Raw genomic sequence first — 23,716 nt, forward strand, 5'->3', positions numbered from 1 at the left:
TAAAACATTCATAATTTTTGAACTATTAATCCAATTGATCTAAAACTTTCCAGAAAACTTCTTTGAACCTTAATGAACAACTTTCTCACTAAAAGCTTTCCGGAGCTTAAAATTCGTTCGCTAAACGAGGCGCTTGAAGGTTAAAATTCATGATTTTTTAATTTCCTCAAAAAAAATTAATAACTTTTTTGTTTATTACAATATTCTCGTTTTTCTTTCTTAGATAGTTTCAGAAGACTTAAACACGTACTTTGTATTGGGGAAATCGGAAAATGATGAGAATTGGCTAAATTAGCGCGAGTTGAAGTGAAAAAATATTGGAATTTTTCGTTTTCAAAAAATCCACTTTTTACCAATTATCTCAAAAACTACAAAACCTATAAATTTTTGCAAGAGGAAAAAAATATACGCCTTGAAATTCTCTACAAGTATCAGTCTTTAAAATTGAAATTAGAAAGATTTCTAAAATTGACACTTAGGACAATACTTCTCAGGCTGATTCCGGCCGTGTCCCCTTTTGGTCGCCAGCGGTTCAATTACATTGCAAGAAATCTGAATGGAAACAATATTTTAATGAAAAAAATGTCTCTCAAGACTATTCTTGTTAATATTATAAACAAACTTGATAAACAAATGCATTATTCAGGCATTTTATTGTCAGAAGAATTCATTTTTTTCCAATGACAATTTTTTAAATTAGGAACCTCATGATAATTTCAGAAAACTTCATAATCTTTTGATCAATTTTATGATTTTTTAAACAAATTTAATTTAAAAAATGCATTTTTCGACGAAAAAACTCGTTTTTTCCATGCCTTTTAATTGGGAACTTTACCATAATTTCACTAACATTCAGAATTAGTTGATTAATTTTATGTTTTTGTTAAACAAACGACGACCACGCTAACTTTTGAAGGATTTGTCCAATCGAGTCAGCCTTTGATACACTTCTTAAGGTTCCCAAAACGAAGGTTAATTTCGTTAAGCAGATATTTCCAACCAAAATTAAAAAATTTAGAGCTTTTTCAAAATTTGAATAAAAGTTTTCTATGAGTTTTAGAAATTTTTGTGAAATTTTTTGTTACACGTCAATAAGACTTGGAAATGATTTAAATGACATGTTTGAATTCGATAAAAATTCAAAAAGTTATATGCTTTTCAACATTTTGAAAATTTTCAAAAAAAGGAAATTTTTTTTTTATAGGTTAAGAAATATCAATCCAAATTTCTATTAGATATAAAATATATATTTTTCGCTACTATTATCGAGCGCGAGTTTTGTAATGAGAATGTACTCGTCAAAGCCGTAAGTGCTTTGAGAACCTTCCTTAAAAACAAATCGAAAAAAATTGCAGTTACAATTTATGGCTGTAATTCCTTAGAAGTTTAAATCATAGTTTTTGATTTAAGTTATAGTATTTACGATATTTAATAAATTGTAGTTAAAGTGTACGTATTAAACGTAAGAAAACGCGCGGCGCGTAATGGGAACGTGCCCGCGCAGCGGGCATATATTTTTTTTCAGTAAGTCCTTTTAATTTAAGAAAAAAGTTATTTTTTTCATTCTGTACTTACATATACTTTTCATATGTTATATAATTTATTTAAATTATTCACTTTCTGAAGTTAAAAGGACTGACTTTGAAAAAAACGTGTTTTTACGTCGACAAATGCCCCAATAATATATTTTGAAATAAAATTTGTTTAACAAAAATATAAAATTAATCAACTAACTATGAATGTTACTGAAATTTTCGTAAAGTTCCCAATTAAAAGGACTAACATTGAAAAATAACGAGTTTTTCCGTCGACGAATTCCCAAATAATGCATTTGTTTATTTAATTTGTTGAAAAATCATAAAATTTATGAACTAATTATGAATGTTGCTGAAATTGACATGAAGTTCTCAATTGAAAGGACTGATACCGAAAAAAAAGAATTTTTCGTCAACAGATGCCCGAATAATGCATTTGTTTATTAATTTTATTTTTTTAAAAATTGATCAAATAGTGATGGATGTTGCTCAAACTGTCATGAAGTTCCCAATTTAAAAATTAAAAAAAAAATTGGCATGGAAAAAAATGAATTTTTTGACGACAAATGCCTGAATAATGCATTTGTTTATTAAATTTGTTCATATTAACAAGAATAGTCTTGAGAGAAATTGTTTTTATTAAAACATTGTTTCCATTCAAATTTCTTGCAATACAACTTTAAAAAAACTTTAAATTATTGAAAATTATAGAAAACACATTTTCAACAAATAATTTGTTTATAAAAAATTCACGAGCACCGGGAACGTCAAATAGAAAAATTGTCACTTTTTTCGTCATATTTATTTATTTATTTATAAAAAACTGAAAAACTAAATTAAAAATCAGGCTCGACAACTTCCTTTGAAATTTTCTCAGCTTAAAAAAAAACACCATCCAAATCGGTTCACAGGTTCAGCCGGAATCGTGTTTTGAACCAAAAAATGTACTTTTTCCTGTAATGTAGCCTACCTGGAAAGCCTGGAATTGTTAGGGAATTGTTAGGGAATTTTTACACACCTGGAGAAACCTGGAAATGACAGGGAATTTTTTTTAAGTCAAGGACATTTTTTCGAGAGCGTACTTAATTTTTTTTTAAATTTCAATTATGAAAATGAATAACAATTATTCGTCAGTTTATAAAGTAGTTATGTATTGATTTATTGAACTATTTTGTTGGAAATTTGTTTTTCTTTTTGTTCGTAATTAATTTTTTCAATTGAAAATTAATCTATTCTATTTTTAATTAGTTAATCCTGTCAGGGTTACCACATTCTAAAACTAAATGACTAATTTTTTCTCCAGAAAGGGACTAAAAGTGAGTAACGTGCATTAATAATGTGACTAATATATTATTTTTAATTTCAAAGATTTCAAAATAATTCGATTCTTAAGGTTGCAAAACAATTTAGTTAAATTCAAAAGAATTCAAAGGAAAAGGAAAAAAATGTATTTCAAAAAATTTCATTAATTTCAGTAAAACTAGAGCCAATTTAGAGGAATTTAAGTGAATTAAACAAATTCGAGAGGATTCTAAATGTTTCAAAGATTTGTTGGGTATTTAAAAAAAATGTTTAAGGAATTTCTAATGGAAAATTTTTCGGATATATCGAAAGATTCCAAAGAATAAAAATATTTTTGGGCATTTCAAAAGATTTCAAGAAGTTTAAATTTCTTAGGATTACAATGATTTTAAAAGATTTTAAAGATTTTAGGATATTTTAAAAGATTCCAAGGAATTTTAAATTGATTTCATTTATTTGGCGGGATTTCAACTAATTTAAAAGATTTACGAGAATTCCAAATATTTTTTGCGATTCGTTTGAATTTATTTCGAATTATCCTGACTTCTTTGGAATTCTCTCGAATTTGTTTAATTCACTTAAATTCTTCCAAATTGGCTCAAATTTTACTAAAATTGATGAAATTGTTTGGAATATATTTTTTCCCTTTGAATTCTTTTAAATTTAACTTGAATTTTTTTGCAGCCTTATGACTTTTATATTAAGAATGTTGCAAAATTATAATTTTTTAAAATAACAATAATTACGAAAAATAAACAAATTACTCAGGGAAAAGTGAGGAAATTTTGAAAATGAAATTTGGCGGCCACCCTGTATTGCATTTTCAGAACTTTAATTTCTTTATAAAATTGCATAACAATAAAGTTCAGTTAAATCGAACATTTTTAAAGGTTACAAACACAACTTTTTTCTAAAAGTGAGTTGGAGTTCTAGAAAAATATTCAATTTTAAGATTTTAATTTTAGTCATTCCAATTCACTTAAATAAATGATTATTAAAGGCTTATTTAAGAATTGAATTAATGGCCTTTTGAAATTAAACATTTTAGAGCGAAGCTTTAATTACATATAGATTTCTGTTTTGTACAAGAGTCGAAAATTTTTTGGTACATGGGATAAAAAAAGTCGAAATTTTGTTTCATATGGGATAAAAAAGGGTAAAACTAGTTCTAGGAACTGGGTTTTTAAAAAGTCAATTTTTCCTTTTTTTTTGGGACTAGGACAAAGTGGCGATTTGACAAATCCTTTTTTCTGGTTCACTGTCTTCGTCGGTATCACTGGCCCACGAAGACAGTCTTTCGTGTCATATTTCCCCATCGCTGTCGACGTAACGTCCTTGGGCGCCCGAACCATCATCCAAAACTTCTGTCACCTGTTGAAAATACAAATTTTATCAATCTTAAAATATTTTTTCAATTCAAAAATAAAAATAAAATATTTCCGGAAGAATTGGAAGTTTATTCAGAAACTAAACTTTAATTGTGTAATGTCTCATTAAAATTATTTCTTGAAAAAAAGATCCTACTCCTTCTTCACTCCATTGGGAATCGAACCACAAAACTTCTGATTTCCGGTCAGGTGCTTTTCCAATTAAGCTATTAGAGGGATCAGAATAAGAAATCCTAATTTAAGAAAATAAAGCTAATTTTTAGTTAGGTTTTAATAGTACAAGTGATCATTTTTAAATGAATCTGCTATATCATCAGAGATGGTACCTTACCGACAGTAGATCACCCCTCCAAACCATGAAGGCAGAAAGTCTACATAATATCGATCAAGTTAAGAATCTTCAATGACAGAAAATGCTTAACTTCTTAATCAGACTAAATGGAAAATAATATTTTTAAATTTAAATTAAAAATATTTCTTGAGAAAAAGATCCTACTCCTTCTTCACTCCATTGGGAATCGAACCACGAAACTTCTGATTTCCGGTCAGGTGCTTTTCCAATTAAGCTATTAGAGGGATCAGAATAACAACTCTTAATTCAAGGAAATAAAATCAAAAGTTTTGCGGTTCGACTCCCAATGGAGTGAAGGAGTAGGATCTTTTTTTCAAGAAATAATTTTAATTTGAAAATATTATTTTCCATATAGTCTGATCAAGAAGTTAAACATTTTCTGTTATCAAAGATTCTTAAATTGATCGATATTGTGTAGATTTTCTGCCTTCATGGTTTGGAGGGTTGATCTACTGTAGGTAAGGTACCATCTCTGATGATATAGTAGATTCATTTACAAATAATATCTCATTAATTTTAGTATTTATTTTAAAATGTACAAAATAGAGGGCGCTAAAGTTTCAAAAAATCAGTTTTTGCTCTTTTTCAACGGGAATTTTTTTTCCATCGCGGTAATTAAAAAATTGTAGAGCAGGAAATAGGCGCCCTTGGACTTTACCTCGGCCCCCTTGGCGCATACGATATTTTTTATAAGAAATGTATAATTTCTGACATTTTTGGAAATGCAGTCATGAATTTAGCCCATATTAAATTTCGAATAAAGGAAGCATGATTTACGGGAATTTTAAAAGTAATTTATGGTAAAGTACCATAAATTGTCCAAAGTTCAATTTAAAAATAGCTTGATTCCCAGAAATTTATGAAAATTTTCGGTCATTTATGGTAATTTTACAGGTAAATATGGCAAATTACCATAAACCACCAAAAATTTAATTTTAAACATTTTTATAAATTTCCGGAAATTTATGAAATTTTTAGTAATTCATGGTAACTTACCTATATTGTCAAAATTTCAGTTTTAAACATTTTTATAAATTTCCGAAAGCTTATGAAATTTTTAGTAATTTTCGGAAATTTACGGTAACTTGATTATCTAATAATTTTTATTTAATTTTATTTAATCAAACGATAATAATTATATATGGTAACTTTTCATAAATTACCGCAAAATTCTATTATCTGCAAGCAAAATTTTTGTACCGTTTTTAGGGCAAAAGGGCTGATTATCTTGAAATGCGAGCTCATAGATGTAAAATTTTCATTATTCACACCTGATGCTACTTTTCAATCCCTAGGGAGTAAAAAGGACTTTTTACACCCTAAGGGGTAAAAAGTAGAGTCTTAGTCCCGCTTCATAGGTGTCGAAAAGGGTTGAAATCATGCATGTGTCAAAAAAAAACCTTTTTAATTGAATTAGATCTACAAAATAGCTAATTTGTTAAAATGATTTATTACTTTTTGAGTTTTTTCAAACCCCCGCAAGGCGAGGGAAATAAAGGATTTATGAAATAAAAGAGCTTCGATCATTTTTTCCCCCACAGCCAATTTTTTTCATGGCAGATTTACTACTTTCAAGTGTGGACGTGCCTCACGGACAATTCAATTTTTAACCAAAAAATGACCTTTTCACAAAATTATTGAATTTTCTATACAAAGTAGATTAATTTTTAAGGAAATTATTGTATTTTCAATTTAAAAAAATATATTTGCAACCGAGGAGATTAATTTTCTACCAAAAAATATGAATTTTGACCAAAATACATGGATTTCTCATCCGTTATAATTTTAATTAAAAAAGATTAATTTACAGACAAAAGTTAAATTTTCATCTAAAAAATTAATTTTTAAGGAAAAATAAAATAATAGCATTTTTAATTTGAAAAATTATTTCTTTACTAAAAAACAGAAATTTTCAACAAAATAAATTATTTTGAAGCAGGAAGATTAACCATCTAGTGAAAAAAACGTTTATTCAGAATAATTTATTTTTAAAGATTTATAATTTTAAAAATTTCCATTTTAAACGATAATAATGATACTGAATTTATTTTTTGATTTTATAAAAAATTGGCTCATTAATTTTAATATTAAATTATGTTAAATCATGTTAATTATACTATAAATCTAATAAGAATTTCAAATACTAGCATTCCAAAAGTTTTAACTCTGAATCATTCAATTTAGTTTTGAATTTCAAATTTTCATCGCTTTGTATTCAAACTATTCAGTTTCAAACTATTCAATCTTGAACGCTTTTAATTAGAAATAATATAATCTCAATTCCTGTTAATTTCAGAAGGTAAAATTGTAAAAATTTGAAAATAAAGTAATTTAAATGAGATTCAAATCAAATAAAAAATCCTATTTAACGTCAAATAATCATATTAATGTGCAGAATTCCTAAAAAATTTGAATATGAAATGATTCATTTTTTAACTTTCCGAAATTGTACTATTTTTGGAATTTGTATCGGAAGTAATTGAATTTCGAAATTCTTCGATCCAAAATAAAAAGATTCTACTTTGAACGCTTCGAATGAATATTATACAATTTAAACTTCTTTCTAATGGAATTGTCCGTTTCTCAATTTGATGTTTTTTCCAATTTTGTGCTTTTTAAAAAATTTTAAATTACAAATTATCCAATCCTAAACGCTTTTATTCAGAAATAATACGAGTTAAGTTTCTTTTTATTACATTTGAAATCATATATCATGTATCGTATTATTGGTAGGTATTACTTAATTTTTAAAATTTTCAATGTAATATCTTAAAGTTGTCCATTTTTTAAATTAAGATTTAAAAAAATGTAATTAAATTTTTTTACATATTTCATTAGAAAATTTGAAGAATGCATAATAATTCTAAATGAATTGGTAAAAATTAAATGATTTGAAATAAAAAAGTTAAAAGTTGTGTTAAAAGAAAAATAGGGAAGACTAAAAATATACAGCAAGAAATAGAGTTTTGGCTTTTTTTTTAGTATAAAATCATGTTTTATGGTAAATCTTAAATAGAGACGATAACTAGCCTAATATCTGGAGAAACGAGAAAAAATCTGCCTCAGTCCGGATTTGAACCAGGAACGGCACTATCTATGAGATAAGCGTTCCGGACTGAGGTATATTTTTTCTCGTTTCTCCAAATATTAGACCAGTAATCGACACTATTTATAACATTTAAAATAAAATTTATCAATAAAATGTAGTATAGACACAATTTCTCAAATTTAACAAAAAAAAAACAATAAACATAATGGTAAAAAAGGCTTACTAAAACTTCTTCAAAGTGATCGTAGCAATCTGGTCTTGTGTGCAGAAGACTTTCTCCGATTTGATCAACACCTCCATTCATCTGACAAAAACTACGACGATCAAGTGCGCTAGATGCAATGTGAGCTAGGGCTAAAATTGCCAAAAGTCCAGCTGTAAAAAAGGAACCAAAAAAATAGTGAAAGTAGGCGTCGCGAGCCTACAAAAAAGACTTTCGTAGCCTGCCCCCCTCCTATTTCCTCTACTTCCCCTACAAAATTTCCCCTTATCTCCCTCCTCTCATTTGCCATCACTTCCCCGACTCCCCTTCCCCCTCATTTTCCTCACTGCTCCTTCTATCATTTATGATCACTTCCAATACTTTCTCTCCCCCTTTTTCCCCTATACTCAATTCTTTTGTCCTTTTTTCCACTCTACTTCTTTTTCCCTTATTTCTCCTAATTTCCTCTACTTTCCCCTTATTTCAATTACTTCTTCACTCCTAATCTATATTTTACCTTCCATAATTTATTTTTTCCCCCTTTTTTTCTCTTATCCCCTTTTTTGCCTGAAGTTAGGAAACTCTCCGATTTTCCCTGTTTTTGTTGTTGCAAAGTTCCGATTCATTTTTTGAGAAAAATAAGGAGAAATATAACACATCAGAAAACGAGACGCTTTGAAATAAATTCCTTTTGATGATACCTATATTCAGAGGCAAAAATGCTTTAAAATAAAGGAAAATGAGGAGATTTTTTAAGAAAATAGGGGAATCAATTTTTGTATATAAAATTAATATAGGTAGCAATATTACTATAAATTCATATTAAAAAGCTTTGAAGCCCTAATATTTCAATAAAAATTTTGCATTTTCAACTAAGTAGATCAATTTTTAACCAAAAAGCTGAATTTTAAACCAATAAGATTAATTGTTTAACACAACAGTTGAATTTATTATCAGTTAAATTCATTAAAATTAACATTAAGAATTGAGTTCAATAAAAGAGACGACTTTTGAACATAATAGTTGATTTCGTTACTTAAAAAGATGTTTCCGTTAAGAAAAATAAAAGAGTTGAACCAAATTGTTGAATTTTCAATTTAAAAAAATTGAGGTCTTAAAAAAAAGGTTAATTTAAAAAGAAACAGGTTTATTTCGAAATCAGAAAGAAGGATATTCGACAAATTCGTTGAAATTTCAACTCAAACCCATTTTTTAGTGAAGAAAAAAATAAATTTTAAGCAAATTGTTCAGTATTCAAGCCAAAGGTCGAATTTTCGACAAAAGAGTTACATTTTTTATCATTTAAACTGATTCAGTTAGATTTATTAAAATTAACATTAACAATTGAGTTCATTAAAAGAGACTTTTTAACATAATAGTTGATTTTGCTCCTTAAAAAGTTGTTTCCGTCAAGAAAGATAAAAGAGTTAAACAGTTAAACTAAATTGTTGAATTTTCAACACAAAAATTTAATTGTTAACAAAAAAGTTTAATTTCCAACAAAAAAAGTTCATTTCGATAAAAAACTTCAACAGAATATGTTTATTTTGAAACCAGACAGACGCATTTTCGACAAATTAGTTCAAATTTCAACTGAAAACTATTTTTCAGTAAAGAAAAAACTAAATTTTAAGCAAATTGTTTAATATTCAAGCCAAAGGTCAAATTTTCTATAAAGCAGTTAAATTTTCAACCCAAAATTATGAATTTTCAACACTATTTTGCGTATTTTATTAAATATTAAGTTTCTCGGTAAAATTGGTCATCGTTTTTTGCATGAAAGTTAATTTATTTTTATTGAAAAGTCGACTATTACATATATTTTTTTATATTCATCTCTTTTGGTTAAAAGTGGTGCTACTTCGTTAAAAATCAATGTTTTATTTTTGAAAATGAAATTGGATGAAAGGCGTGACTATTTTTTTAATTTGTTTTTTATGGTTAAAGAATTTTTTAATTGGAAATTCCACTGATTGAATTGATGAAAATTTCATCAGTCTTGATTGAATTTAACCTTTTTTAGATTTAAATTAAAATCTTATTTGGTTGAAGACTCAAGTATTTAATTGAAAGTTAATTGTTTTAGATACAACTCAAGTGTTTTGCATTAAAAATTAAAATCTTTTTTTGTTGAGAATTCATATTCTTGGTTAAAAAATCAACTGTTTGATTAAAAATGGTGCTACCATGTCAAAATTTTCTTTTTCAAATTTAAGATTTATCTCTTTGATTAGTTTGTTGTTGTTGATAATGAAACGAATTAGTATAAAAAGTTCTTTTTATTTTGGTTTGAAATAAAATTTTTTTTAATATTCATATTTTTAGGTTTCAAATATTATGTTGAAAATCTAATATTTTTCAAATTGAAATCTCAGAAATTATGCACGTTTCTTATTTAATACAAAATATTATCTACAATAATTTGATTTAAAGGCATTTATTCCCCTATTTTCGTAGAACGGGAAATGGGGTGTGGAGTACGGGAAATGAGGTTTTGTAAAGTAGTAAAAGTATTGGAAGTGATGGGAGGCAAAGGGGGAAATTAGGGGAAGTGAGGGAAAATTAGGCGATGCCAATTAGGGAAGTCAGGGGAAATTATCAGAGGTCAGTTAGGAGAAAGGAGGGGTTAGGGGGAGAGATGGGAGCGAAAGTACGGGAATTATTGGGAAATGAGGGGAAATTAGTGGAGGGGAAATAGGGGAAATAAGTAAAAAAGTAGAGGAAATGAGGGGAGGGGAAGTGACGTGAAATGAAGGTAGGTAAGTAAGAGAAATAAGGAAAGGGAAAGTAAGTAAATTGAGAAAAAAACATCCGGGATTAGGGGAAGTGAGGCGAAATAATGGCAAGGGAAGTAGTGCGAAGTGAACGGAGCGAAACTTGGGAAAGTGAGGTAAAATGAGGACGGAAGAGAGAAGGGTAGATGAGGAAAAAGTTTTACAAGGAAGGGGAAGCGAAGTTTAAAGTATGTGGATGTGATTGATTTTCATATAAAAATTAATTAATTGTTTCATCTCTGAGAAGGATGCCTTTTTTCTCAATCTTAAACTTTGGTTCAAGTTGCAAAAGATACAAAAGATTCAAAAGATGAGAGAAAAGATAGAAAAAAAGTTTCTCGTTTTCCTATATTTTTGATAATTTCGACTCGAGATGATACTTACCGGCAACAAAGGAGAGCCAAAGTCTGTATGGTTTCCAGGCCAAAATGCAGGACACGGGGAGGTAAAACAAAGACCTTCGCCAACCCCTCGTTATCATTAGAACGCTCGACCAGCAGTTCCAACAAAGAGACTCGTCGTTTCTGGAACAAAGTTCACTTTCGGTTTACAAACGTAGAATGCCAATTGATATATTTTCTAATCGTCTCACGTTTCATTTAATCTCATTTTTTACTTTTCTTACAATGTAGAGTTTGCTAAATCTCTTGAATAATCAAGAAAATTCAGGGAATTTTATGTAGAATTTAGAAAACCTGGTTAGATATAAATTAGAAATTCTCCTGTCTTTGTCTACCTAAAAATGATCAGAGCCTCTTTGGAATTGATTCCTTCACGTCAAAAAGTTTTTGAATTTTTTGCAGAAAATCTGACCGGAATATCGAGAAAAAATAGGGAAATGACTACGAAGATTGCAAATGAAAAATAATGCACGATACTGTAAAAGGTTCCATGGATTATTGGAAGTTCATTATCGAAAATCATAATTATAGAAAAACTTAATAGAGCGATAACTCCTGGAATATTCTCGACAGATGACTTCTGGAGGGGTATTGCTGAAGGCACCCTCTAGGTCCAAGAAGGTGCCCCCCGCCGACAGCTTTATCTGTGCAGAATCACAATTTTCGTATAATTTTATATATGAGATTATAAGTGTTCTGAAATTAATGTATAAAATTATACAAAAATAGCGAATATGCACAAATGGTACTGTTGGCTGTGGGTACCTTTTCGGACCTAGAGGGTGCCTTCAGCAATACTCCTCCAGAAGTCATTGTTCAAAAAGCTTCAAGGTGTGGCGTGCCAGACCAGTTAGTAAGCTGGATACTAAGCATGCTACAACGGAAGCATCCTGAAGCCAGATTCAGAAATCCATTAAAAAATATTTCAATCATTTCCAATCCCCTGAATATAATTAGAATAAAACTTATTCATTAAAGTTCTCCAAAAATAGCGTTTACGTTCAAAGTAATCTTTGAAATCCCTCTCAATCCTTGGAGATTTAATAAAGTTCCTAAATCTTGTGAAATTTCTCGAAATACCTTAAATTATCTTGAGATTTAATTGTATTGCATTCATTTTCGAAAGTGCAATATAAATCCCTTGAAATCTTTGCTAATCCTACAAAATTCTTTGCAATTCCTTGACATTTGTTATATCACTGGAAATCCTTTGAAATCTGTTAAAATACCTTGGAACCTGCAGAATTGCTAATATTATTTGAAATTTCATTTAATTATACTTATTTTCTAAAGCTCACTAGAAATACATTGAAATATTATCAAATCCTACAAAATTCTTTGAAATCCCTTGAAGTTTTTTATATCTCTCGAAATCCCTCGGAATTCCTTAAAAATCCTAATCTGTCGTATCGCTGAGAATCCCTTGAAAATAGAAATTTGATTTTTGTGGAATGCACTCTTATAGGAAATTAGAGGGCGCATATTTTATCCTTTAGCAAAAAAGTTGCTTCTATTATAGTTTTCTAGATAACCACGATAATAATGTTTTTTTCTTAAGTCGATTTGTAATTAATTTTGAGTCTCTTGCTCGTCGTTACATCTAAAGTTTTTATTATTTTTTGATTAAATTTTGAGACAAAACTCTCCAAAGTATCCTTAGAATGATGATGTGAGTGAAAAAATTATATTATTATTTATAACAAAATCAAAAATTGTTTTCTAGGCCACTGCAAATTTAATTCCTCATAATCTTCTATCGCTTCGTTTATCGAGCGAAGTTTAAGCAAATGAAAACTTCCTGTGGAGAAGATTTTCAGAAAACTATAAGAAAGTTCTATGTTTAAACCTTTTTTCAAAAAACTGAATAGGTAAAAAACTGCGAATGCTAAATTTGGAGCGCGCGAACTGAACTCGTGTAGGCGATAGGCATACAAGCAGACTCAAATGTAGTTACTGAGAGTGGTTCCGTCCGTCTAATAAAGTTGGATTGTTACGAGTCGCGCGCTCCAAGTTTTGCATTCGTAATTATTTACCTATTCAGTTTTTTGAAAAAAGGTTTTCACAGAAAACTTCCTTATAGTTTTCTGAATAACTTCTGTACAGGAAGTTTATATTTTCTCAAAATTCGCTCGATAAACGGAGCGCTCGAAAATTATAAACAATTGAATTCGCAATGGCCTAGAAAACAATATTTTATTTTGTGAAAAATAAAATTGTTATATGAAATTTTTGCTCATATCATCATTCTAAGAATACTTTAGAGTGTATTGTCTCCAAATTTCGTAAAAAATTCCAAAAACTGTAGATGTGACGACGAGCGAGAGACTAAAAATTAATTACAAATCGACTTCAGAAAAAAATATGTTTATCATGGTTATCTCGAAAATTATAATAGATACAACTTTTTTTCTATAGGAAAAAAATGCGCCAATTAATTTTCTATAAGAATACATTCTTCACAAATCATGTTTCCAAATTTCGATATTTAATTGCCAAGGGCCAACCTCCCATCAACTTTACTTTGAAGAAGACAAAACAAAAATTTGTCCAGATTCAAGAATGTTTTAGCTCACATAAAACTGATAGGATGGCTTTTTATATCAGCTAAAACCTTGATTTTGATGCGGGTACCATAGAGTAGGGAACACGGCCGTCTAAGAAAAATGGTACGTCCAGATTATCCCTCGTTTGAGCCCAAAGTGACAAAATAGTATGGCCCTGCGGTCTCCTTGACCGCACCATACCTCACACCATACCTTCATTTATCTTTAAGTCTAATAACGGTTTTTAATCAATTAGAGTGTAAAGAAAACAAATTGTAATAAGAAATATACTCTTTTTTGTTTAATTATCGAGAAAAGAGAAATATTAGTTTGATCAAGACGTAATCTTGGCTTCCCTTCGGTGCAAAATTAACGGAAGCTCACGTATATCCTTTCTCCTGTCGCCGACAAATTTGTCCCGACAATTAGAGAAGATTGCGGGTTCCCACTGATTGCGACATATGGCAGGGAGATAGAACAAACTGCTTAAATTATTTTTTTCATTCTTTCTTGCCTAAAAAGGGTTCTATTTTGATATTCTAACATTAAAATTGGGAATGCTCAATCATGCAAATCAGGACGACCACTTGATCGTCACATACATATAAAATAAGCACGAAATCCGAGGTTAAAATTGAGGTTTTTTTCCGAATTGAGATTATGTAAATCCCTTTCTGAATATTTCAGCCCTATAAAGTAACCATTCGAGTGAAAACATATTTGAATTGGGAATTGGAGACCAGCATCAATTTTATATTCTTTGTTTCGATACAGTGAAATCCCTACTTTTCTTTCCCTTCCTTTTTTCTCAAAATCCCCTAAAATCCTCATTTTTGAGAATGTTGGTCCGTTTTTTTTCATGAATAAAATTTGTTTTTATTTTCCTTTCTAAAAATGGTGGTGTAATAATACGTCTTGAAAATCTCGCAATCATTGTTGTTGAACACTTGGATTAGATTTTAATGTATTGAAGTTGTTTTCAATATCTTAAACTTGAAATTTTGAAAATTAAATTTAAGAAAAATGATAGAAAACCATTTTCGAACTAAAAAAAACATTTGTGTTTTTTAATTCTTTTGGGCAGTTAAATTAAAACTTTCAAATCGTATAATTATTTATATAAAACCTGATACAAGTATAGTGTTAATGCTTCTTGATAGAAATTAGTATATTTTTTAGTTTTTTTTTTACCGGAAATGGGTGCTTTTAATCATGAATTTATCAATTTGAAAATTTCAAAACTGTTCAGCAATTTACGCAACTAAAAATGAATTTATCAATTTGAAAATTTCAAAACTGTTCAGCAATTTACGCTTTTCGGGTTTGTACAGTTTTTTGCAAGAAATTAACTTTAAAAAAAAAATTATATTCACAGGCTCATAATTTCTTAAAAATTTAAGATTGCGTTAGCGTTTTGCACTAAAAACTAAATGGTGTTTCTAATAAAAAATGATAAGATTTCAAGGAATATTTTACCACTTTTCAACAAATTTGGGTTGTATTGGAGTGTTTCACCAGAAATTGGTATTTTTTAATAATAATAATTATTATAAGGAAATTCACAAGAATTAACAATTTTGGATTATGCTAATGTTTTTTTGTCAGAAATTGAAACTTTTATTTAAAAATCATTAGATTTAAAAAAATACTCATAACTTGTCGAATATTTTAGGTTACGTTATTGTTCTGCATCAAAAATTTGTATTTTCTAAGAAAAATAATTATGATGTGAAAAGGATTTAAAATCTTTTAAAATTGTTTGATTATTTTAACGCCTTTTGTCGGAAATTGGCAATTTAAACAAAAGTCTTCATCAGGGTTCTCAAACTGCAACAATCTTAGGTTATGTTTAAAATGGTTATGTTTTGTAAATATACATCAGAAGTGGATTAATTCATTGAATTATTATTATTATTATTATTATTATTCGCTATATTACTATTTTAGATTAAATACAAGCTTTTAAATCGAACAGACATATTTTTGTTAAAAACCATTACATTTTAAAGAAAGATAAACATTTTTTATACAGTTGTACGTTGAGCTAGAGGTTTCACACGGAATATCGACATAGAGCCCAAACAAAATTTGCAATTTTTTAAACCATTTAAGGTTATGGTGAATTTTTTAAATTTTAGGTTATGCTTGTGTTTTTAAAAGAGGGATGACAATCTTAGAGAATTTGTTGTTATGTTGTGTTAGTGTTTTTCGTCTAAAACTGCTATTGTTATTAAAAATGCCTTATATTTAAAATTTAAAAATATGTGCAAATTAATAGGGCATGTTAGAGGGTTTAACCAGAAAATGATTATTTAAAACAAAATTGATTAAATTTTGAAGAAGATTTACGATTTAAATAATTTTTTGTTGTGTTATATTAGTGGTTTTCATCGAAAATTAGTATTTTTAATTAAGAAATGGTAGATTTTAGATTATTCTGATTCTTCAGATTGCCATTCGGAGTCAATAACGTCACGATTTTTGTACAATTTTTATTGTTGATTTTGTTGCCATTTCATACCAGAAATCAATAATTTCATTAAATAATAATTGGATTCACAGAAAATAAACTGTTTAACACTTTTAAGTTATGCACGCGCTAAAAAATAACTTACAATACTAAATAATTTGTTGTTATATTATGTTAGTACTTTTTCTTGGAAATTGATATTTTTGAACAAAACTGCAAGTTTTTATTGTCGATATTAAATTATTATACATCAAGCTTGAATTTAAGATATCAGTTTTATTAAATATTAAAAATTGGCTCCTGACTTTCATTTGATATTATTTTAGATAAAAATACTATGAAATACAAATTTTTGTTATTTATTAATAATAAATTTGTATTTATATTTTAAAATTGTGAAAGACAAAAAGAAAATCCGCACTTCCCACGCTTCTTCGTTTTCTAATTTAATAAAGTCTGTAGCTTCTTATAAAATGGTTGCAATTTATTAATTTGTAGGGTTTCGTAGCCGCAGATGGAAGTAGTCGATTGAAGAAAAATGAGGGGGAAAAAGTGATGAAAAATGAGGGAAGTGGAAATAAGAGAGATTGAGGGGGGTTGTAGCAGATATCAGAGGAAATGAGGGGTGGAGTAGGTCAAGTAGGGAAAGTGAGGGAAGGTGAATTAGGAAAAGAGAAGGAGAATGTAGGGAGAGGAAGTTAGCGGAAGTTAAGGGGAAATGAGAGAAGGTAAAGTAGGGCAAATAAAATGGTTGCATTCAATATTTTTAGGATTTGGCAGTCCCAGAAGAAAACCTTGTTCGTTTCCATCCGTTCTTCGTACTTTTCTCCAAGGCAGGAAAGGTGGGGGGAAATTATTTGAGGGGCAGCTGGAAAGTGACAGGAAATGCGTGATGGGAAAGTAGGGGAAACAATGGGAAATAAAGGGAGGGAAAGGAGGGAGTGGAACTAGGGGAAGCAAGTGCGAGTGAGGGGAAGTAGGAGAAATTATTCGGAATGAGGGTGAGTGAGGGAGGGTAAGGGAAGACTAGGGAAGGCAAATTTTCAAAGGGGTTTGTCAGGCGAGGAAGCGAGGAGAGTAGGCTATGTTACGGGACGCCAAATATGGAAAATAAGGAGAAATAATGGGAGGGGGAGTAAAGTAAGTAATGAGCAATCTGGGAGTGAAATTGGGGGAAGTCAATATACGTGAGAGGAAATAGGAGAAATTATTAGGAATGAGGGATAGTAGGGTATGGAAAGGGAATTAGTGAAAGGGGTCTTTCAGCTGAGGAAGCGAGAAGATTAGGATATATTAGGAAACGGAAAGTAGGAAAAATGCCAAGACATTAGAGGAGAGGGATTTAGAGAATAAGAATAAATTTGGGAGTGGAAGTAGCGGAAGCGAGAGGAAATAGGGGAAATTATTAGGAAGGAGAGTGAGTACGTGAGGAAAAGGAATGACCGGGGATGGCAAGCAGTGAAAGGGGCGTGTCAACTGTGGAGACTAGGTGAGTATGAGGAGATATTAGAGGACGGAAAGTGGAGAAAATTATAGTAGTTTATTATAGTTTATAGTAGTAAATTATTATATAGTAATTATAGTAGAGGGAGTAGGAGAATTAGGAAGCAATTGGGGAGTGGAACTAGGGGAAGTGAGTGTGAGTGATGGGAAGTGGGGGAAATTATTAGGAATGAGGGTGAGTGTGGGGAGGAGAAGGGAAGTAGTGGAAAGGGTATGTCAGGTGGGGAAGATTGCAGAGGAGGAAGTGGTGGAAGAAGTTCGGTATGAGGGACAAAGAGTTATGTGATGGAAGGGAGAGGAGGGGAATGTAGGGAAATTTTGAGCCACCTAATTAACTTCTTAATAAGCTAAGAAACTTTAACCCTAAAAACCTTAAGAAAAACCTTAAAAAACAGCAACTGTTAAACCCTTTTCTATAAGTGTGTGGCGCCTAATTATACTAATTTTTGTAAATTATATTTTCATTTTTACAAGAAAAAAAGCTCTATTTCTTAAAGAAAAAATAATTTATTTTCCTCACGATTGAACTACTGAACTACTGTAAACCCTGAATATTGCAATTTCTCTGAAATGTAAATGAACATCATACAAGAAGTTTTGTTGTTCATTTTGATAAATATTCATAGACCTTGAAAATGAATTCAAGCATCATGTTTAATATTCCTGAATTTTCTCTTGCCAGAGCTCTATTAAATTCTAGACTATCCAACCCTATAATATACTATTTTCCTCTTGAGTTTCCGAGGGAGGAAAATGAAGGTGGGGAAAATAAAACTGATTCTTCTTGAAAGGATTTCATATTAATGAAAGAGGACGGGAAAAAATAATATTGTTGATGCCACTGTAGAAAAAAGCTTATTTACGATATGAAAAGGATTGAACTATGGTGGAAGAAAATAATGAAATAGGACACGCTGACAAAGTAGATCATTTAAAAAGGGGTAAAGACGTTATTGCACTTCCTGAAAAACATTAATCCTCATGTTACGAGTTACATTTGTTCCGGTAACCTGATTGGTCGTTCATTCCATTATAATTTACGGGCACTTCGGGACTTCATTTTACTGCTTTTCAGCCTCGAGGAATTTACCCTATTTTTATCAAAGCAATGTGCTCTGTGAAGTCACGAATTTACCATTAAAAAGAAAAGTTTATTGCACCCAGGACGCAATCGGATAAATAGGAAATATTTTAAAGCCCAAATATTTTTGTTTAACTTTAAGAAGTTTGATATTTTTAAAACCGGAATTATTTATTGGAATTTTAATATTAAAACAAAAATGGTTAATAATGCATTCCACGACGAGATAACTCAGACCATACCATTACACCATCAATTTTTTTTTAAACTTTGGCTGCTTGTTTGTTCACCAGAGAAAAATACAGATTGCCAAAGATGTGAATTAAACAAATTTTTTTAAAGTTATTAAAAATGTTTCTTAAGTTGGGTGTTTTTGGTCTAAAATTAATTTTTTAAACTGATAATTAATTTGTTCTATTTTTTGTTGAAATTGTTCTTTTTTAATTGAAAAATCTTTTATAGAAACTTCATCATTTGGCTTGATAATTCAACGATTTCGATAAAAATTCTTGTATTTGAAAATTCATCTCTTCGTTTGATAATTTTACTATTTTGTTAACAATTCGTTGTTTTGAACGTAAAAAATTAAATATTAACTATTATATGTATTTTTCATTGAAAATTCAACAATTTGGGTTAAAAATGCAACTGTTTTTATTTGAAGTTTAATTTTTTTTTTGAAGTTATTTTGAAATTTGCTTGAAAAAGCCAGTATTCGGATGAAAATTTTATTTTATTGTTAAAAATTTAACTCTTTGCTTGAAAATTAAATTATTTTATTGTTTCATTTTTATTTTAGAAAATTGTTTTTAAAGTTTGATCTTTTTTTGTTAAAAATTAATTTGTTCAACTGATAATTACTTTGAAATTTCCTCTTTTTTCCTTAAAAATGCACCTGTTCGGCCCCCCCCTTTTTTTAAATTAATTATTTTGTTGAAAATTCATATTTTTAAGTGAAAAATTAAACTATTTTACAGAAAATTCGTCTTTTGGCTTGAAATTCAACAATTTAGATGAACTTTTTTTCTTTCTTGACTAAAAAATCTTTTCAAAATTTTTCTCTACATATGTTTATAGTATTTGAAAAGACAAACAATTTATCCTAATTACTTTTTTTGATAAAAGTAATATTTACCACAGTTATAGCGTCTACAAAATTCCAAAAAACACAGTAAAATGAACATTTTAAGCCAAATAACGCATATTGGGGAGAAAAATGACTTGTTTGGTTCAGAATAACGTGCAGCCCACAAACCTTCACGGATTTCGTCAAAAAAATTTGGAAAAAAGCTAATAAGATTTCTAAGTAATTTTTGAATTCAATTTTCAAATTTTTTTATAAATAAACAAATATGACGAAAAAATGACCTTTTTTCTACTTGATATCCCCGGTGTTCGTCAATAACAGGAAAATATTTGAAATAGCTTAAGTTACATAAAATAGCATTAGTTAAAGATATTCCAATATTGGACAATATAAAAAAAAATTTGTTATCAACAAATTATTTGTTGAATTTTTTTTTTCGATTTTCCATAAATACATGTTTTTACATTCTCATCATTTATGATTGAGAAAGTATTAGAATTGCCGGAAATTTGATATTACAGTTTTTCAACGGATCTCCACGTTTCGAGATACCCTGAATCCGAAAATCAGATTTTTACGATGGCGTCTGTCTGTCCGTCCGGCCGTCCATCAGTAAACACGAATACTCTCGAAAAAATCAACGAATCAAATCCATCATTAGCACACTTTTTTTAGGTTCTAAAAGAAAGAACGAGTTCGTGAACCAGCCATTTTTGATGAAAATTCAAAAAGTGAGCGCATTTTCAAAATATTTGAGACCACTTTTTTTCTGAATTTAAAAATTCAATGTACGGATATTTATAGTATTAAAAAGAACAAACAATTTGGCTTAATGACTTTTTTCGGACAAAAGAAAATTATCAGAGTTATAGCGTTTTCAAAATTTTTTTAATCAACTGAAAATCAAAATTTTAAGTCAAAAAACGCACGATATAAAAAAAATTTAAGAGAAGAAAAATATTTATTTTTGAAAGCTCTACAAGATTATCATAACAAACTTTTTTATTTTCTTCAAAAATCGAAAATTCAAATTTTTATTGCACAAAAAATAATGAAAAATAAAAAATTCCATTTTGTGGACAAATTATGTAGGTTACGAAAAAAGATGAATTAACAAAAATTGTTCTCCCAAAAAGGATCTACAATTTCGTTCATAATCACTACTTGATAGAACGCGTACCTTTTGTTTTATTCGTGAAAAATGAAATTGAAAATAAAATAAAATGGGTGGAAAAACGACAAAAGTTACGAGGAAAAAAGTCCTCTTAATCTTTGACTATTCCTAATTAAGTAAACAATTCAGAATATGAAGACGCATATAAATACTGCACGGTTAAAAATTGGCCTTTTTCGTTAAAATTTGAATTAATTTGTCAACAAACAATTTTTTTGTCGATTTGTTTTTTTTGTAGTTTTCACAAATTATTTTTTTTTTTACTTGAAATTTAATTTTTCTATGTCAAGTAAAAAATTTATCTTCTTGGTTTAACTATTTTTTTTTAAAATAGTTTTTTTAGCGGTTAAAATCTGAAAGAATTGCCTTTTTGTTTGAAAATTAAACTATTTTAATAAAACTTCGTCTTTTTAGTAGAAAGTTAATATTTGCTAGATGAAAATGCAAAAGTTTTCTAGAAAATTCGTCTTTTTGGTAAAAAATTATTATTTTTTTGTTTAGCTCCTTTATGCAAAAATAATTTTGTTGTTTGAAGATTCATTATTATAGTTGCAGATTTATCTCCTTGGTGTAAAATTCAACTATTTTGTTGAGAATTTGTCTTATTGGTTAAAAATTTGTATTTTTTAGTTAAAAGTTTAAGTACTTTGTTAATTTTAATTTTGTTAAAATCTCGAATTCCTGGTAGAAAATTCATATTTTCTATGTTTGAAAATGCAAGTATTTTCTAGAAAATGAGTCTATTTGGTTGAAAGTTGGTCTTTTTTGGTTAAAAGTTGTACTACTTTGTTAAAAACTCATTTTTTGGTTGAAGATTCATCTTTATAGCTGCAAATTTATCTCCTAGGTGGAAAATTAAACTATTTTGTTGAAAATTCGATTTAATGATTAAAAATTGGCCTTTGTAGACAGAAAAATAATATTTGCTAGTTGAAAATACAACTGTTTGACAAAAAGGTTGTCTTCTTGTGTTGAGAATTGGTATTTTTTGGTTAAAAGTTGAAATACTTTATTAAAAACTAAAATTTTTGTTACAGATTCATCATTATAGTTTTGGTTAACAATTCGTCTTTGTAGGTTGAAAATTCAACTATTTGGTTAAAAATTCAACTGTTCTGTTGAAATACTTTTTGATGTTATGGTTTTGACCAGTTAAATTGTATTACTTATTTTATGTTAATTTTTAATTTTTAAACATTTTTTCGACAGATATTTACAGTAGATCAAAATACGAACAAGTTATTTTCATTAATCTTTTTATAAAATAAAAATGACCAAAGTTATAGCATTTTCAAAATCCACAAAACCAAACAAAAATGAACATTTGAAGCTTCGAAAGCGTGATATGGGAAGAAGTCAAGAATAGAAAAGCGTTACTTTTTCAAGAGCCTACAAAATTGTCTAATCAACTTTTTAAATTATGGTGAAAAAATAGAAAATTCCAATTTTTATCGAAAAAAAGGAATGAAAAAGCAATAACTCCATTTTGTGGTCAAACAAAGCAGGATACGAAAAGAGATAGATCGAAAAAAAATGTGCACCTAGAAAGGAATAACATATTTTTCAGGAATTACTTTTTTGTAGTATAAGTAATTTTTGTTTTATTTTTGAAAAAAATTATTGAAAATAACGAAATTATATTTGTGTACAGCGATACAAGCTACGAGAGAAAGTGAGACAAAATTAATCAACGAAAAAAGATTTACAATAATGTAGAAAATTTGACATATTGGGAAAAATGTAGCGCGAAGCACGAGATACGTGATGATAATGTGTTCGCTAAAGCCGAAAGAGCTTTAACAAAAGAGAGTTCACAAACGCGAGAACCAACAGTCGCGCGCTCTAGGCGTGCTCAAACTTGTTAGCCGCGCGCGCAACGCGCGACGGGCAATGTTTTTATTTCTAAATTGTGAAAAAATTTTCCTCAAGCTCTGCTAAGTTCCGAACCAATGTCTTTCAGATTGCAGGTATTATACCCACTAAGCTACGGAGAGTCGTAATTCAAATTTTAGGAGTTTGAAAAATTAATCTTACAATTATAAAAATCTGAAAGACCTGAGTTCGGATCCAAGCGGAGCTTGAGAGCAATTTTTCATAATTCAGAAATAAAAAAACCAACATTAAAAAAATATTGATTTTAGATCAATAGACAAAAAATAATTAACATCGAATTATTTATATTGTCGAAAATTCAACTCAACATTTAGATCAAGCTAACCTTACTGAACTCAGATACCTGGCAATATTTATTTTCTCTAATAAATAAAATAAGAAACTAAAGTTTAAAAAAAATCAATGATGTCAAGGATTGGTTTTTGTGAATCCGACAGGGAATCCAGCAATTTGTTAAATTACTAATTATTTTCAATCTCAATTTTAATATTTTCTTTTCTCTCGACAATTGCTCCTTATTTGTCTTTTACCTCAGAAGTCTCTACCCGATAAAACACGTAGCTAAAGAAAAACAAGGACAAATGCCGGAAGCAAGGTTTTGTCAAAATAACTAAGAAACACGTTCTACGTTTATTTTTACACATTTCTTTTCATCTTTTGCGCAAAGAAGAACGACGTTGAAGTTTGCCACAGATATGGATTTCAAAGTTGTGTAATTAATATAAAAAAAACTAAGAGTCACATCGGAAAAGTAAAAACACCTCTCGATTCGTCTCGGAAATATCTCGATGTGCATTTTTTGTTTTTTTGTTTAAGCAATTTTTTAAACAATTACGCTATTTGTTATTTTTCTGCAATTTTTATAAACAAAGTATGCATCGGATCGAAAAACCAAGTGCACCAATGCATTCCTCTCGAAAAAATCTAGATGTGCATTTTTTTGTTTTTTCGTAAACCCATTT

General features: G+C 28.9%; 1 protein-coding gene across 2 annotated transcripts in view; it reads right to left on the reverse strand.

Annotated features, from left to right (window-relative positions):
- Nucleotides 1–3,540: 3,540 nt before the first annotated feature.
- Nucleotides 3,541–23,716, reverse strand: part of LOC117169505 — a 166,233-nt gene continuing 146,057 nt past the window's right edge. For both annotated transcript variants that reach the window (XM_033355914.1, XM_033355915.1), the window contains 3 exons: nt 10,987–11,126; nt 7,850–8,001; nt 3,541–4,208 (listed from right to left, as the gene is read on the reverse strand). In XM_033355914.1, the coding sequence (XP_033211805.1) occupies nt 4,140–4,208; nt 7,850–8,001; nt 10,987–11,126 (361 nt within the window). In that variant the 3' untranslated portion in view covers nt 3,541–4,139. The remainder of the gene's footprint in view (nt 4,209–7,849; nt 8,002–10,986; nt 11,127–23,716) is intronic.

This window comes from Belonocnema kinseyi, chromosome 3, assembly GCF_010883055.1.
Source record: "Belonocnema kinseyi isolate 2016_QV_RU_SX_M_011 chromosome 3, B_treatae_v1, whole genome shotgun sequence".
NCBI classification, from domain to species: domain Eukaryota; kingdom Metazoa; phylum Arthropoda; class Insecta; order Hymenoptera; family Cynipidae; genus Belonocnema; species Belonocnema kinseyi.